Raw genomic sequence first — 18,793 nt, 5'->3', positions numbered from 1 at the left:
TGTCTTCACAGCTCTCGGAGGAAGTCAAAGGAAAAATATAAAAATTTTAAGATAAGAAACCTAAGATAGTGCCTTCCCTCCAGCTGTTTATTTTCCTTTATTCTGACTTTATTTGCCTTTTTTTCGTACTAGGCCTTTTCTCAGAAGCTCTGGTTCTGAAGCTATAAAAGCAACAGGCTCCTAGGGGACCTTTTCTTTCCAAAGCAGATTTCAGGAATGGTGCCAAGAATGAGGTTAGCAGCATGGGGGGCACAGCCCTGACCGCTCCCTGCTGGCCCAGAACCTGCTCTAGGAGATTCAGAGTGGACTCACCAGGAAGACGAAGGGCCGGGTCATGACTGCATTTGTCGAGCCCTTCCATGGGTGCCCATGACTTGGTTAATTCCTCTGAAAGGCACCCATCAGCAGCAGGTCTCAAAACTGGGGATTGATCTTCTAAATAGAGACAGCAAAAGTGCTGCTCAGCGGAGGGCTGGACAGAGAGGTGGGAGCACCTGCCTTCAAATGACTCACAAATGAAACTAACATGCCATTTTCTTGGCCCCCAAATATATTTCAAAATAAAAGAGCAGCTTTTAACACAGTAATCTTGCTTGCAAGGTGTCTAGGAACTAAGGAATAAATTTTCCACTGCTCAGCACCACATTATTGTAGATGTAGCTATTTATCAGGACAAATTCGCTCGGGTCGAGGAGTATCACACTATTTTTTGTTTCCACCAGTGGAAGAGGTGTCTTTTTCATGTTTAGAGAAGTTGGCTGAGAGCCTCAGTTTCAGGAATGCTCTGCCCCAAATCTTAGTGTTGTCAGAGAGCCAAGGAGCTCCTGCAGGCCCGACCTCTGGTTGGAAAATCCATGCAAATGTGTCCATCTCAGAAGCCTTCAGAGCATTTCAGAATTCTCACTTAGGAATTGCTTTTCCCATTTGGAACTCATGTGCTGCCAGCTAGCTAGGACATCTTGACCTGTGATTAGTAGAAGAGAAAAGAAACAGCTTGGTGCCCCAAATCTGAGGCAACAATTCAGGCCCTCAATGAGCATCATTGAGTCTCCTGAGGCTTTTGTCCTCACCAGATGTCTTCCATTAGCTCAGAGAACTTTCCATGTTCCCATGATGCCTATTGCCGGTGCCTTCGACTTTAAGCCTGATTTTTCGGGCTTAAAGTCAGACCACCTTGGGCAATCATACAATCGTTCTCTGACCACCTCACCTCCCCAGTCCCCACAAATATTTACTATTTGCCTACTACATGTTTTGAGATGTGTTCTGCGTACTCCAAGCCAGCAAAATGCACTTTGAAAACCACAGAGGATGCCAAGGTCAAACAAGTTTTTAAAATTGTGTAGTATATTCCAGTCATCCCCCATTTGGAGAGTTCCAATTGATGTTGGTGAGTCCAAGTCCCCTAGAAGTCCCACAGGAAGGACCATTTTAAAACTGTTCAACCTGCCTGTTTCCCAGTTGTATTTGACCTTGTACCTATTGGAGTGATTGTTTTAAACACCTCTTAGCACCTGCATAAATGACTGTTCTGTAACATAGGATGAAGGTCACACTGGCTGTCCTCCTCCTGAGACTGGGTACCCCAGAACAGTGCACAGGATTTTCACTGAACCCTGGCTCACACCCTAATGTCTGTTACCAGTGACTCAAACCCCGCTCACTGAAAATTTAGACTCACCTCTCCCTGCTTTGTCTACTTCCCCTCTAAGTCTAGTACCAGCCCTTCTTCATTATCATGAAAAGAGGTAACCAACGCTTCTCCTTTTGGGGTGTCCATACACACTCCCTCCTGAGCTATTATAAATAATTAAAACCACATCCTCTGCATGTTGTCCCAGGTCACATTTTCTGATTCACAAAGTAGGAAGACTCAACAGTGGCCAACCCACAGCATGCTTGCGGGTATATGGAGGGAGGGAAGGAGCTATGAGTTGACCCTGGTAGGATCCATGAGTAGGCCTTATGAGCTTCTGAAAGCTGGGGATTTCCAGACATAAGGGGTGGACTGAAGGTTTAGTGTCAGAAAGGCGATTCTGAGAGCAGCTGACATCTGTCAAGATGCTGGGCCAAGCATAGTGGTGCCCTGGAAACCTCACAAGAGGGGCTGTCATGCCCCATCTGCAGAGGGATAAACTGAGGTGTGCAGTGATGATCTACAGAGGGAGTTAGTGCAGAGCCTGAACCTAAAGCCTGCTTGTCAGACCCTGCGTCTTGCACTTTCACCCACGAGCCTGTGACTCAGTGCTGCTGAGACAATGAGGACCCGGATGTGATAAACTGAGGAAGACCAGAGCCAAGATTTCTCCCCCTTAGAATCTTTCTCTAGGGAAAGTGTCATTTAAACATAATTCCGTGCCTAGCTTTCGATCCTATTATCATTTATTCTGATTCATACAATACATAAACAAAAGTTAGAAAAAAATTGTTACCCAAAATGTTACTTTTGGGGAAAAACTACTCTAGGAAAGAGAATTAGCTGCTGATACTTTAGAAAGGAATCAGAAAAAAGAAATTGAATCTATTCTTTTTCTAAAAGCACAATAATTTTTCTAGAAATTACGAGTGCTCTCTTCCCCCACCACGGTCTTTCCCCCACTGTTACTTGCTCTGCAAAACTGATCATTGAAGTCAAGATGGGAATGGAAATTAATTTGTCATTCAATTTTTAATAAGTTAATGGCATCTCAGTGACACAGCCAATCAGTCTGCACGCACGTGCTGGAAGAGTCCTTGAGGAATCCTCAGACAGAATAAAACACAGCACCCAGGGCTGCAGAAGCTGAAGTGCAGGAAAGACAGCTGTTTAGGAGAGGCAAGGGAGAACGTGGGCATCCCAGGCGCCTCAGATACAGAGCAAGTCTCTGTCAGCTGCTTGCTGGAGGCAGCCGGCAAACACCCCATGTGGGGTCACCTTTGTATTAGCATGGCTTGTGGGGTGTCCCCCAAATTCAGGGCTGGTGACACCAGCCACTACCCAGGCGGATCTCGGGGCAAGGTGTGGGTTGTGCCTGCCTGCGGGTGAATTCTTTGCTCTTTGCCTCTGCTGTGCTCCCAGTGAATTGCTCTTCACTCTTAATAGGTTGCTTTCTTTTCCTTGTGGCTAAACTTACCATCCAGCATGGCTTATCCTGGCTACTCATCCTTGAAATATGTCCGTCTCTCAAAGGGCTTGGCTACCAAAAAACACTGCAGGGTGTTTTTCGGTCATGATTCTAAAACTATACCAAAGTACTGACCAGCACTGTCCGCTAGTCCTCCCGCAGCCTTCCATGGGCAAGCCTGCTTGAATGCATTGCCCTCCGGGCCTCGAAAACTGGAACAGTCAGGAGGAGCAGTCCCTTGAGTCCCACGGCTCCACCCCCAGACCCATCCACAGCTTCTCCCATGCTTTCCTTTCCAGTGACCTCGTTGTTTCTAAACCACTAGCCTGCTCTTCCTCTGGTTTTGCTGACCGTGTGTAGTTTTTTTAAGCTAATTCTTATTTATGCTTTTTCTAGTGAATGATACTAATGTTCAGTTTCTGGACCAAGATGATGACGATGACCCCGACACAGAACTGTACCTCACGCAGCCATTTGCCTGTGGGACAGCATTTGCCGTCAGCGTCCTGGACTCTCTCATGAGTGCGGTGAGTGGGTGTGGGATCCAGGAGTGGAGATCTCCCAAATGAGGGGGTGCGGGGCTGGAGCGTGAGCAGCCGGGGAGCCTGGAAGGGGATCCCGACATTCATCAAATTATCAAACACATAAATGTTGATTCAAATTCTTGAAGGTTCAAGGAAGGCTATGAATAAATATAGGTGAGCACTTGACCTGGTTTCAGGGTCGGAGAGAGATTCCATAAAGAAATAATACACATTTTATATCAAAATCTGAGCAATAAAGAGGGGAGATTTTATGGGAACAGTATCCCCTAAAGAGGAAAGCAAATGTAAAGGCCTTGGGGTGCCTTCCATATGTGCCCCAACTGGGGATCAAACCTGCAACCCAGGTATGTGCCCTGAACAGGAATTGAACCAGCAACCTTTGGCAGCAGGGGATGATGCTCAACCAACTGAGCCACCAAGCCCGATGGTCTTTTTATTTAAAGAGCGATGAGGAGGCATCGAAGGGTTTGGAGCTGGAAAGTGTTGTGATCAAGTTTACATTCTAAGGGGACTGCCTGGGCTGGGGTGTGGAGGATGGTTCAGGAGGCAGCAGGAAGTCTGAGAAGGAGGTTCCCATAGCTCAGATTAGAATAGGGCTGCAGAGAGGAGGGAGTTGTGTAGATTTCAGTGATGTTTGTTGGTAAAATTGAAAGGACTTGGGAATAGACTGAATATGAAGAGAACAAAGTGTCAAGGGTGACTCCTAGGTCAGTGCCAGTCACTGAGACGTAAGTTGTGCATGAGGACCAGGCATAAGGACCTGGCATGAGAGGCAGGCCTCAACTGTTTTTTTGTGGCAGGGAAGGACTGGAGTGGTGGCAGAGAGCGGAGGGACCAAAAGCATCTTTAGTTTCTCTATAACTTGATGTGCATTGTTTTATTCACTTTTGAGACTAAAAGTAAAGAACAATTGAAAAATAGGTCCCAGCTAATGGAGCCATCCTGAACTATAAAAGCAGACATTTGAATGGATCATAACCTGTGGACTGTGACATGTTCCCACTGAGTGTCTTTATTTATTATATAGAAAAGGCTCTATATTTTGGAATTCTCAAATTTGTAATTTTTGAAAATGGAGACATAGGCTGGATAAACACTGACCTTTGGAGAATCCATGAAAAAGAGTTTTATTGAACACATTAAGATCATAAACATAACTCAGAGAGGTTTTATACACATACATTTCTTAAAGAGCTTAAGAAGGCTATTCTCCTGAACATGTTATACAACTGATATGCTAATTATGCATTATTCTCATCTATTCATCAAAGACTATCCCAGAAGGACCTCTATTTGAAGAAAGAAAAAATATAAAGCTTTTTAAGACTTATTTAGGTTATTGTATATTGCTGAATGTGGTCCAACTGCAAGTATATCTGAGTTAAAAATCAGATTATGGATTTAAAAATAATTATAAAACAGCATTCATCTGAATTAAGGCTGACTGGGCTCCATGCCATACCACCACTTTCCAAGCCAAGAAGGAAAGGAAGTGGTCTCCAGGGAAGGGCTCTCTTGTTTCCCAGGCTGTGATCTTCCTGATGGCCTGAGGATACTGAGCCCAGCCTTCCTACCTGTTCGTGCTGTAGGGCTCAGTTTGGGCAGCCTCCTTCAGCAGACTGGAATGAATGATAGAAGCTGGAGGACATGCTTGTTACACTACTGTATTCTCTGCAATGGTTCTTCTAGTCTCCAAATTCCATTTCCAGCAGATTTCTGTAATTCGTTCTTTGAAAATGTCATTTTACTTCTGATCCTAATTAGAGAGATTATAGAAGGCTGTTCTCACTAGGAGATAATTAAACTGTTTATTTTTATTTTCAGAATTGAAAATACATTATTAAATATTATTTAATTCAAATTTATAAAATTATTTATGTTTTGACATACCAGACATTCAGTATGCCAGGCAGGACTAGCTTACATAATTTTCAAGGCCACTTTTGCATAAATTATTAAGAATTTCAAAATGGTGGCAGCAGGGTATTAAATCAAGTGAGGGGCCCTTCTGAGCATGGACCTTGGGTGATGACACAGGCCACTACACCCATGAAACCAAGGAATAAAACAGGTTTTGAGCCCTGGAGAACTTCAGCTCTACACAGCCAAGGGGACACATGTTGGCCATGGGGTGGGGGTGGGGGCACTGGATCTACACCTTCTGATAAAATCTTATCTGTGATTTATTTGCATTCCACTCCAACCCTAATTAATTAAAAGGAGAGAGAGAGAGAGAGAGATAGAGAGAGAGAGTCAAGGACCAAGACAGGGTGGACAGAAATATAAATTGAGAAAGTGAGACGCCTCCAAGCAGCAGGAGCCAGAGGTAAACGTCTATCACAGGCATTTGTTTACAGGCAGCGTCACAACATCCACACACGTCTCTTTAGATGATGCTCTCCCTTTCCTAGCACACCTCCCAGAATTGCCATTTAATCACGTGTCTAAACATCCCCTGAATATTGTCCTTCATAACTCCACTCCTGCTGCTTACTGCTTCATTTGTTAAAAGAATAATGTTTTGATTCATCACAGGAAATCGTGGAACAGATAGGGATGTTGCCGACATGGCCTCATGGCTTTCTACTACAAATCAACAGCAGAAACACGTGGCAAGAGGGAATAACTATGCTTATGGGCTCATGCCTCTAAGAATATCACAACTAAAAATTGTATTTTTCAGAACACCAGCTTGCTGCTCAGACACACACACACACACACACACACACACACACACACGTATGAAAGGAAGCCTCTCTGTAGTTAGAGTTGAAATGGGCACATGGGTATTCAGATTTCTTTTCCTCACTACTACCACTTCCCCCTATCCTCATCCTGGATTTGAGTTCCACCCAGAGTCTCCCTAGAAAGAAAAGTCATGAACTCAAGAGCCAAACTGCTTGGATGCTGTTCCCAGCACCCCAATTTACCGTCTCCATTCCCTTAACCTCTCTGTGCCTCAGTTTTCTTATCTTTAAAGTGGGGTGATAATAGTACCTATGTCATGGGACTGTTGAGGTGATTCAATGAGATAAGGTTGTAAAGTGATTAGTGCAGAACCTAGCACATGACAAGCTCTATATGTACGTGTTGTTATTAAGCAGTACATTTGGGCTTACTGACTGCCAGGCAGTGAAGAAGAAAGATGAAGACCCAGCCCTCACATTGTCCCAACCTTCATTCTAGTACAAGCAGCAGTAACCAAGTAAGGACATGAGTACCATCAGGTAGGGATGGCTGATTTGAAGCACATGAAATAGTTTCAGTGGGTTTGGAGACCTGTTTTAGCCAAAGTGGTCAGAATCATGCTGTCTCAGGCAGTAACTCTGACACTGACACTGAAAAATCAGAAGAGACGGGGGAGCCTCGTATTCCCAGGCAAAAGAAAGGCGAGGATTGAGCAGTGATGAGCTGGGATTTATTTGTCTGAGGGGGTGGGTGAAGAGCACCGTGGTTGGAATGTGGTAGACCTGGGAGGGGGATACCAGAACACAGTCAGACAGGCCAGGCCATCGGCCACACCACGCAGGCTGAGTACAAAAGGCCACGTCCGGTCAAGTTTTAAGTGTGGGCTTAGACACTTCAGTCTTGGTTAGAGGATGCTCCTTTTGGATACTCCCGCAGCCTTAGAATATGATCTTGGGAAGCTGGACGCACATGATTGACTCTCTTAATTGTACTTGCATTAAGGGCCGAACCCCTGAACTGTGTCATGGAGAAGACCAAGTTCTCGGTGAACCCAAGCTAACCTAGTGCCGTGTGAAGTAAGGTCCATTAACAAATTACTCCTCCATCCTGGGCAGCAAAGCTGGGGTGGTGTCAGCGTGGCAAACAGTAGTACATTCTGTTGGGCTCAGAACATGCCACTCTGTCACATTGGACCAGGCAGGCCCAGAGTTGGAAAAAAAAAATCAAATAGTTCTCATCCCTCATGAAAGAAAAATACTAAAAATAAAATCCACGCCATGAAAACTCGGAAATATAAAAAATGGCAGCTATGACATGGAAAATGACAATTTTAGAGCAATTATAAACGAAAGGCAAAGTGCCATTAAAGTTAAGGCAATGTTATTAAAAGATGTGTTAATTTTCAGTTAAATTTTCTATAAAAGACCAATTAGTTTAAAAGCCTTGACAGCATTAACTGTGAAACATAAGCTCCGGTAATTATACTGTAAAAAAATAAAAAGAGGAAGATGCTCCGGCGTGTTGGAGACACGCTGTCAGAGGGGCATCCACAGAGCGGCTAGATGGCGCTGCGGGCTCAGAGTTCCAGGTTGCAATCAATGGCCCTTCCCCAGCATTTGTTGGTTTCCTCAATGCCCACTACTCGGTCTACTTACAGGATCTGAGAATCATCAACATTTTGAGGCCATATGATGTGGCCCAGCTCTGGTATCAGAGAGTAGAACAGAGGCACAGAGAAGGAGATTTTCTACATTGGTCGCATTGCTTGTTGGCTGTTCTTTTTATGAACTACCTTTTATTGAGTGTTCATTGTGCATAAGAAGTTACACAAATTATCTCATTTAACATTATCCTATAAGCTGGGTTTGTTTCCTTTGTGTGTGTGTGTGTATGTGTGTGTGTGGTTTTGGTCCTTTTTTTTAAAAAAAAAATCTTTTTATATGGATGAGAAATACAAGGCACAAAAAAAGAACAAAAAGTTAAGAAAAAACTCCATTGTTATAGTTATTGAATGGCAAAGCAAGGAATTAAAACCGTACTAGATGAATTCTGCAGTCTATATATCAGGGATGCCATGTTGCCTGACCATGGTAGTTAGAAGAAGGACTCCCATGTTCCTTAGACTCCATAGGTCTCCTGATTCCAGGCACTGAGCAGGACCCCAATTCCTCAGTTTTCAGAAGCTCCCCGATGTCCATGTGATACAGGATATGTCATAGAAGAGGCCTCTGCCCAAAGCATCCCTGGAGACTAGTCTGACCGGGCTGGAGGTTCTGGGCAAGATCCCTCCTAAGGCTCCTAGGACAGGTGTCCTGGACATGGCCATGGTAAGGCCCAGAAAAGACCACCAGTACCAAAGCCTGGGAGGCACAGCATCACACACACACACACACACACGCTCATGTTACAGTCCTCCCTTTAGAATTGTTTTGTCAATTCTAGCATTTCTGTTAACCCAGAAGAGAATTGTGCCTTCTGGGTCAGGCGATGGTAGAGAGGTTGTTTCAGCTGGCACATCCACAAGAATAAAGTCTTAGACAATTGGCTTTTGAGGTACTAGCACCAGGTTCACTGCATGATGCTGAGATAGCCACTTCCTGTGCAGAAAGACCACTTTATGCTCTGTGAATGGTCACATAAAGGTTTTTGTGACTTCCAATTGGACCATCTGGACATCCTTTTCCTGGGAAAGCACTGTCTTCCCACCAAGTTACTCACATCACAGAGACCTTGATGCATACTCAGAGTACACCCATATGCAACGCTCAAAGTACTTCTCTGCAGGTGAGTACAGAGGCATCTCAACAGGAGCCAGAGTGCTCTGCCACAGAAAGGCATCATTATTCTCTGCCATAGCAGGCAGTGCTGCCTGCAGCACTGCTCCTTGATGCCTGCATGGAGAAGTCAAGGACAGAGATCTGGAACAGACACAGTGCCAGCTCAGAGGGCAGAGAATTGTGTCCAGAGCTGTCTTACAGAGTTGAACAGACACCTATAAAACCCTGCAACCCACCCTGAAATTATACTCAGTGATAATTTTGAAAGTGACACACTCTTTTTTTAAAAAAAATAAATCTTTATTCAGATTATTACAATTGTTTCTCCTTTTTCCCCCCATAGCTCCCCTCCACCCAGTTCCCATCCCACCTTCTGCCCTTTCCTCCCCCTCACTGTCCTCATCCATAGGTGTATGATTTTTGTCCAGTCTCTTCCTGAACCCCCCATACCCCTTTCCCCCTGAGAATTATCATTCCACTCCCTTTCTATGCCCCTGATTCTATTATATTCACCAGATTATTCTGTTCCTCGGGTTTTTAATTCACTTGATTTTTAGGTTCGCTTGTTGATAGATATGTATTTGTTGTTCATAATTTTTCTCTTTACTTTTTTCTTCTTCCTCTTCTTTAAGAATACCTTTCAGCATTTCATATAATACTGGTTTGGTGGTGATGAACTCCTTCAGCTTTTTCTTATCTGTGAAGCTCTTTATCTGCCCTTCAATTCTGAATGATAGCTTTGCTGGGTAGAGTAATCTTGGTTGTAGGTTCTTGCTATTCATCACATTGAAAATTTCTTGCCACTCCCGTCTGGCCTGCATAGTTTCTGTTGAGAAGTCAGCTGACAGTCGTATGGGTGCTCCCTTGTAGGTAATTAACTGTTTTTCTCTTGCTGCTTTTAATATTCTCTCTTTGTCTTTTGCTCTTGGCATTTTAATGATGATGTGTCTTGGTGTGGTCCTCTTTGGATTCCTTTTGTTTGGGGTTCTGTGGGCTTCCTGGGCTTGTAAGTCTATTTCTTTCACCAGGTGGGGGAAGTTTTCGGTTATTATTTCTTCAAATAGGTTTTCAGTATCTTGCTCTTTCTCTTCTTCTGGCACCCCCATAATTCTGATGTTGGTACGCTTGAAGTTGTCCCAGAGTCTTCTTACATTATCTTCAACTTTTTGGATTTTTTTTTTTTTTGCTTTTTGCTTTTTCGGTTGAGTGTTTTTTGCTTCTTTGTATTTCAATTCTTTGACTTGATTCTTGTGTTCCTCTATTCTGTTTCTGGGTCTCTGTATAATATTTTTTATTTCAGTCAGTGTATGTTTAATTTCTAGTTGGTCCTTTTTCATATCTTCGAGGGTCTCGTTATATTTATCGGCCTTTTCTAGGATATTCTTGAAAAGCCTTATAACCGTGGTTTTGAATTCTATATCCAGTCGTTTGTTTTCCTCCATTTCTTTCGTTTGTGATCTGTTTCTTTGATGCCGCATTTTCATTGCTTCCCTGAGTTGGTAGGGTAGATTTGTGTGCTAAGTTTCCTATATGGCCCAGTGAGTCGGCCTCCCCAGTTAACCTGAGGTGGACACTCTTGGTGCACCCCTTTGTGGACTGTGTGTACAGCCTTGTTGTAATTAAGTCTTGATTGTTGTTGGTATCACTGGGAGGAATTGACCTCCAGGCCAGTTGGCTGTAAGGATCAGCTGTGTCTATGCTGGGAGAAGTTCGGTGCTGGAGACAGCCTTATAGGATTAGACTTGCCAAATTGCAATAGCCTCTGTGCTTAGCTTGGATGGGGTGGAGTCTCAGGGCGGAACAGACAGTCTTGGCTTCTTGTCAGCCTTGCCCTTGCGTGCACGCATGCACCTTCAGACCTCTGCCTTCCCCAGCTCCCGAGTCTCCACCCGAGAGTCCAGATTCTTCCCACAAGAGCGTGGGTCCCCAGGGGCTCACCTGGAACTGGGGTCCAGTGCAGTCAGAACTGGGGCTCAGTGCAGTCAGGAGCCTCCGACTCCCTTCCTCTAGGGAAAGCCTGTGGCAACCTCCGCAGCCTTTGTGCGCACTGGCACACGCGCGCCTTCAGACCTCTGCCTTCCCTGGCTCCCAAGTCTCCGCCCGAGAGTCCAGATTCCCCCCACAAGAGTGTGGGTCCCCAGGGGCTCGCCCGGAACTGGGGTTCAGTGCAGTCAGAACTGGGGTTCAGTGCGGTCGGGGGCTTCCTTCCCCTTTCCGCCAGAGAAAGTCAGCCAGGCTCTCAGCCGCCCTTCCTCTCTGCGTGCACAAAGACCCTTTGCCGTACCTCCAATTCTCTGTGAGCTTTTCTCTTTCCTTCTAGTTGTAGAATTTTCACTCAGCCAGCTTTCCTGTGGTTCTGGATGGTGTCCGTTCTGTCTTTTAGTTGTAGTTTTGAAATTGTTGTGTGAGGCAGCAGTTTAGGTGCTTACCTATGCCGCCATCTTGGTTTCTCCGAAAGTGACACACTCTTAGAATAGCACACTATTACAGGCCAAACCAAGACCCAGGGATTAGTAGATGCTCGATAAATGTCAGTGACTGATTGATAAAAAAGATGACATTGTTTCAGTGTAACTGATTTCAGCACAGAAGGGGAAACAAGTCCTAAAGATCAGACAACACCATCACCTTTCATGTTGACCTTCTAGATGTATCGTTGCAAAGCAGAACTTACAGTGCTCTTTGTTTAAACATCATTGACTGTATTTTTATTAGAAAAGTTATTCATACTTAGTGTGGAAAATTTGGAAAGCAGAGAAACATATAAAGAAGAAAATTTAAATGAACCAAATTCCCCAAAACCCAAAGATAAGCATGGTTAATATTTTGGTATATCTCCTTCCAGATGAGTAGGTAAATATGGAATCATCCAGTGTTATATCCAATTTTCATTTGTTTGTTGACTATTTGTATTTCTTTTGGGGAGAGAGAGAAATGCTTATTTAAGTTTTTTTGTCCATTAAGAAAAGGATAATTTGTATTTATGTTGATGAATTATAAGATTTTTAAAATATATTCTGGATACTGGACCCTTATCAGATATATGATTTACAAATATTTTCTCTTATTCTATAGGTTTTCTTTGAACTTTCTGGATAGTGTCCTTTGATACACAAAATACCTTTAATTTTTATGAACTTCAATTTATCTTTATTTCTCTCTTTTTTTTATTGTGTTTCAGGTATAATATCAAAGAATTCATTTTCAAATCAAAGGTGATAAATATAGACTCCTGTGTTTTCTTCTAAATATTTTATAGTTTTAGCTCTTATATTTAGGTCTTTGATCCACTTTGAGTTAATTTTTTCTTATGATGTGAGGTAAGGATCCAACTTTATTCTTCTGCCCCAGTTGTTGTAGCACCATTTGTTTAAGAGGCTATATTCTTTCTCCAGAATGGTCTTGACACCCTTGTTCAAAATCAGTTGACCACACCTGTATGAGTTTATGTCTGGACTCAATTCTATTCCAATGATCTATATGCCTATCTTTATGCCAATACCACACTGTCTTGATTAAGTAACTTTGTAGTGTATTTTAAAATTAGAAAGTGTGAAGCCTCCAACTTTTTTTTTATGATTGTCTTGGCTTTGTGGTTGTTTATTATTTCATATGAATTTTACAATCAGCTTATCCATTTCTGGAAAAAAAAATGGTCTTTCAGATTTTGATAGAGATTACATTGAATATGTAGCTTGTTTTGAGGAGTACTGCCATCTTAACTAGATTAAGTCCCCCAATTCATGAGCATAGGATATCTTTCCATTTATTTAGATCTTCTTTAATTTCTTTCAGCAATATTTTATAGTGTTCTGAGTACCAGTCTTGTACTTCCTTGGTTAATACTTATTACTAACTATTATATTATTTGCAATGCTTTTCTAAGTAGGATTGTTTTTTAAAAATATACATATTTTTATTAGTTTTAGAAAGACAGGAAGGAAGAGGGAGAGAGAGAAACTGATGTGAGAGGAAAAAATCCATGGCTGCCTCTTGTACACCCCCTACTTAGAATCAAGCCAGGAACATGGGCATATGCCCTGACAAGGAATAGAACCAGCGACCTTCTGGTACATGGCATGATACTCAACAGACTGAGCCACACTGGCCAGGGCACATGCCCGGGTTGCAGGTTTGATCCCAAGACCTTACATAAAATATTGATTAAGTTATATGAAGTAAACTTTCTGATCACCTCAACTTTGACTTGTTAGTACTAGATACTCTCTAGTTTTAAAATAATTTATTATGATTCCAAAACAATTTTTTTCTTTTTCTTCTTCCAATATTTACTGATTTAACCAGTCAACAGAATGCTTTTCTTTTTCTTCTTCCAATATTTACTGATTTAACCAGTCAACAGAATGCTTTTCCTTTACATCTGAAATACTGTGGTTCCTTTTTAAAAATACTTACATTGGCTCTTTTCCCCCCTCTCTCTACATCTGAGCCAGGAGAGGTCCCTTTTTTAGAATACAAGATCATGGTGTGCTGTTGTCCACCCTGTGTGCTGTTACACGCCCCCATTGGCCTTGCTCTGAAAGGGTGATTATAATGCAGAAGCTCTTGCTGAAGTTCTGTGTCCAGCACTCACCCATGTAATGTGCTGCAGGGCTGAGGAGTGGTCTCCTGCTTCTAATGCGAGGCTATCTGGCAGTGGGGACAAGTATGTACCTTGGAAAACTTTGGAAATGTTTGTACATGAGCCCTGAGCCATGTGGTGGCCTGTCTCCCATTGCTGCAGCCATGTCCTAGGATGCAGTCCCCACCCCCCGCCCCCACTCCGACCCTCACTGTGCCACTCCTGGGCCTAAATGGGATCTAAACTGGGTTTTAGAATAAAGGCAGACTAAGAAGTGCGGATTCAAGGATGAAATGAATGTCCTTGCTTTCCTCCCACACAAAAAATGTAAAAGATTTTTTAAAAAGGAATGAGCTGACTGTTTCTGTCATCATAACGGCCCTGAGTCTCTGTTATCAGGCCAAAGTATTTATCAGAACTTCCTGTACACACTTGTCTAGGTGTCTCACATGTTTTGGTTATACAGCCCTTACAACCACTCTATTATTACATTTTACAGATCATGAAATGAGGCACAAAAGTGATAAGTAACTTTCTAAGGTCACCCAGCTATGAGTGGTGAGGTCAGCATCGAACCCACAGCCTGACTCTCCTCCTTTAACCACTCTGTGTTATCTTTCTATCCATCTATCCATCCATTCATCCATCCATCTATCTATTCATCCATCTGTCTCTCTGTCTATCAATCCAGCTACCTACCAATCTATCCAGACAGATAATAGACATATACCATTATGTACACACATACACACACACATGCACACGCACACCCTAGCATCATTTCCTCCTTTACTCATCCTTGTTCTGCTTCTCCCCTGCCCAGCTGAGCTCTGGTAGAGGATACATTCTCCTAGGGGTCTGTCCGGTTTCGAGTAACACTCCTAGTTTCCTTTGATCTTGGAATTTTGTATCACGTGGGTATTTTTGTGAATATTTCCATGAGGAAAATAAACTCAGCCCCACTAGTTCTCATCTGAACTCAGAAGCCCTCATAGAATTCATTGCATGTACACTTAATCTTATGACTATGCTTATTTTACTGGTGAGAAAAGCCCAGAATGTCTAGGCAACTTCCCCTAGGCGTAGACCTAGTGATGGCCAAGCAGGATGAGAGCCTGTCCTTACCTGGTTTGTTCCCTACTACATGTAGCCTGGTAGCCTGTTTGAGGAACTGCTGAAGTAAAAATGCAGCTGTCTTTCCTAACCTGCTCCCGAAGGTCCCTACATCCTCAAAAGCCACTGGCAACATTTGGTTGGATTTTATTTAGCCTATTTGATTTCTTCTTACATGGGAGAATAGAGCACAGACCCTTAACTGAGGTTTTTTTTTCTAATTAGGCTGGGTGACAAATGTCTTCTTTTGAGCTTTTATTTGACATCCTACTAATTCTTTCAAAATACCCATTGTTTTACACTTGACAGATCTGTTATGTGTCAGATGTGAGACAAATGTACACGTAGAGGAAGCTTCTCTAATCAGCTGTATTTGCCTCAGACTCCTGAGGTTATGTAAAAACCAAAAGTGCACACACCAGGACACGCACCTCACCATAAACTTCTCTAGCATATTTAATTGATTTCTGGGTTAGACTGTATCAAAGCGTGTGATTTGTTGAGCATGTGGCCTTAATGATGCCCTTGGTATCTCCTTCCAACACAGATGTTGTTTTGTGTGGGGTTTTTTTGTTTGTTTGGTATTTCTCAGAGAGAGAGAGAAACATTGAATGCTGTTCCATTGTTCCACCCATTTATGCATTCATTGGTTGCTTCTTGTGTGTGCCCTGACTGGTGATTGAACGCCCAACATTGGCATATTGGGACAATGATGCTCTAACCCAGTGGTCGGCAAACTGCGGCTCGCGAGCCACGTGCGGCTCTTTGGCCCCTTGATGTGGCTCTTCCACAAAATACCATGGCCTGGGCGAGTCTATTTTGAAGAAGTGGCATTAGAAGAAGTTTAAGTTTAAAAAATTTGGCTCTCAAAAGAAATTTCAATAGTTGTACTGTTGATATTTGGCTCTGTTGACTAATGAGTTTGCCGACCACTGCTCTAACCAACTGAGCTACCCAACCAGAGCCAACCAACACGGAAGTTTTGCTGGGGAGGCAGCTTCTAGGCACATGGGCAACAGGGCCTCAGGGGCAGCCCTGCTTGGGTTAGCAACCTGGGCCAGGTGCATTTCGTTACACAGGTAAGCAGTATGTACAGCCCTGGCAACACCAATGATGGGAAACACCAATCATTTCGACTTTAGCCCTTTAATAAAAATCCTCTGAATTGGTTTTTAAGTCAGGCTCTCTTGGCAGAACCAAGTAGGAGAGAAAATAATGGAATAATGGGAGGCTGCTGTCTTTTCACTTCCCACATAAAATTATTTGAAGAGACAGGCCAGAACTTTAAACAGGAATGCCAAGAAAAGTTGTAATTTGGATGCCAGTTGTCATGACTTTGGGGTGTGTGCTTAAAGGACTTCCCCCGCCTCTCTCTGTCTCTTGCAGACATACTTCAATGACAATATCCTTACCCTGATCCGGACCCTGGTGACAGGAGGAGCCACCCCGGAGCTCGAGGCTCTGATTGCAGAGGAGAATGCGCTTCGAGGGGGCTACAGCACCCCCCAGACGCTGGCCAACAGGGACCGCTGCCGCGTGGCCCAGCTAGCGCTGCTGGATGGGCCCTTTGCGGACTTGGGGGTGAGTGCACCATGCAGAGGTCACCACAGCCTGCTGTCTGGTAGCAGCTTGGTCCGAATGAACTGTGGCAAACTAAGCATCTGTTTTTTCTAGCTTCTAAAGTAAATAGGAAGTAATGTTTACAGTTTACTGTATATCAGGCGCTGTGCTTTACATGTAATCATTCATTTTGACTCTTATGGCAGCCCTTAGATGTAGGTTCTATTATCAGACACTCTAAGGAAACTGAGGCTTGGAGAAACGGAAGACTGGCCCTATCAGGAATTTGCATCAGGAACCCTGGCTCCAGAGCCTGTGGCTTACTCATATCCCTTAGGTATCGCCTTCTAAGAGAGAGAAGACAGTAGGTGATGCCAACATGCAGTCAATTCTGGGAACACTTTCAAAGGACCTTGGCATAGCTCAGGGCTACTTAAGCCCAAATGTACAGGAATAGCCCTTGAGGAGCTTTTACAAACTAAGCTCAGCCATCAGGTTTCTGAGTTTTGGTGTCTGCATAGGACCCAGGCACTGGTGGATTTCAAAATCCCACCACTAATTATGTACATCCACTACTACTGGCCAAACAAATAGCATCTCCTGTGGACCATTTAATGTCTCTAATTCCAGATGCAGGTCTTCTAATATCTGAGGCTGGACTCAGCCACTCTCCTCCACTCCTCCCTGCTGCAGAGGGGACCGGTGCCAGCACTCGGACAGAAGTATGCAGTCTTGACTCTTATTCCCAGCCTACTCCAGGATGCGTTCAAGGGGAGGAGCCACAAGTCTTGAGAACCAATAAACTCACTGCACAAACCATAGTACCGCTCAAGGAAAGGGTCACTTTCTCCATTTCTTCTGAAACCCTGCTACCGACTTGCACCGTATACTAGTTCGCTTATTGGCAGGGACCTATTAGACTGGGCTTTTTTGAAAGGCAGTTTCCGCAGTTAGTGGCTCTTTTAACTATCATCTACTTACTGATATTTTAAAAGGACCAAGACTTAAAATAATGGTAAAATTGGGCTCTGTGTGTGTTCTCTGATATACCTACATGGAAATCCCAATGACAGGAAGGACAACGACAGTCACTTTATCCCCAGGGAAGTCATTCTTCGGTGCCCTTCCTATAATGATAACACCAACCTGCAGTCACCTGGCTGCCTGAAGCCAGCATTGCCAAGTGAACGAATGTGCTTTAACATTCCACATGGGGCTCCAGACCCTGGGAAGGTGGCTGTGAACTGATTAGGCCTGTGAATTCTGGTTATTCAGCCTGCAGACCACCAGCTCCTGGGGAAACATTTTCCCTTCCACTCTTGCTGTCTCTGAGGTCTGTAAATTGTGCTTTTCACACAGTCCTTACCTGAAAGAGTCTGTTGCCATAGTACCTGGTGGGGTCTTTTCTTCTTGCAGGGATTTTAATTATCACTCGAGCAGCTTTGACGCTACGGTCAGATCACAGTGACTGCAGCCACGCTGCAGCTACACATAATCACCAATTTGCCGGGCTGGTTTCTTCTCCCCAGCTAACGTGCATCTGCAACCCTCAAGCTTCACACCCTCCAAGTGAGGGAGAGGTGGCTTCTCCTTAGAGCTCTCGCTGCTTACAGTGGAAAGCTAGAGAGAACCGAGGGAAAACCTCATTATTATCAGCTTCCAAAAAAATCACCAATTTGGGGTGTAGGCTGTTAACCACATTGCCTTCTACAGCCACAGTCCCTTGGCACAGACCCTCCAACTCAGGAGACACCAAAACAAGCATTCCTGAAAAGGCCCATTCCCCTTGGACCTCTCCCTGCAAGCCAATAAAAATGATGCTTCTCTCCGTTGTCTGTTGTCTCCCAGGATGGTGGTTGTTATGGTGATCTCTTCTGCAAAGCTCTGAAAACGTATAATATGCTTTGTTTTGGAATTTACCGGCTGAGAGATGCTCACCTCAGCACCCCCAGCCAGTGCACGAAGAGGTGAGTATACTTCTACTCTGCTCTCCCACCGAAATGCAGAGACATACATGACCCGCCTGTCTCCTTAGCAAGGCAGAGGCCTGTATACATGCTCTCAGCAAGCAAATCACTCTGCTCACATTCGATCCAGCACTGAGTTTGGAGGTTATGGGAAGCTTTTTTCTTTCATTACTAATCGCAGATGTGAAGACATTGTGGGAAGAACTCAGGTTTTATAGGAGAGTTCTATCCCTTAATTACAAACATTTGAATAGGAGCATCTCCTCCAAACTCCAGCCACTGGGATAATTCTGTTGGTACCTAATGTAGAGATATTTCATACTGCTAATATTTAAGGTAAATGAATCCTTCGTCATCTCTTAGACGCTTACATTTTTACTTAATATATTTTTAATTGACTCACTCATTTCCTTTTATATATTTACTTTAAGAAAATTATATACATATCACCACAAGC

At 43.7% G+C, this 18,793-nt stretch overlaps 1 protein-coding gene across 10 annotated transcripts in view; it reads left to right on the top strand.

Moving 5' to 3' along the window:
* Positions 1–18,793, top strand: part of KCNMA1 (potassium calcium-activated channel subfamily M alpha 1) — a 719,040-nt gene that overhangs the window by 688,456 nt on the left and 11,791 nt on the right. For all 10 annotated transcript variants that reach the window (XM_080687587.1, XM_080687584.1, XM_080687583.1 and 7 more), the window contains 3 exons: positions 3,501–3,631; positions 16,196–16,390; positions 18,218–18,336. In XM_080687587.1, coding sequence (XP_080543713.1) covers positions 3,501–3,631; positions 16,196–16,390; positions 18,218–18,336 — 445 coding nt within the window. The remainder of the gene's footprint in view (positions 1–3,500; positions 3,632–16,195; positions 16,391–18,217; positions 18,337–18,793) is intronic.

This window comes from Plecotus auritus (assembly GCF_963455305.1).
Source record: "Plecotus auritus genome assembly, chromosome: 9".
NCBI lineage: Eukaryota > Metazoa > Chordata > Mammalia > Chiroptera > Vespertilionidae > Plecotus > Plecotus auritus.
The sequence above is the reverse complement of the archived record's forward strand: the minus strand, read 5'-3'. Positions and strand labels throughout refer to the sequence as shown.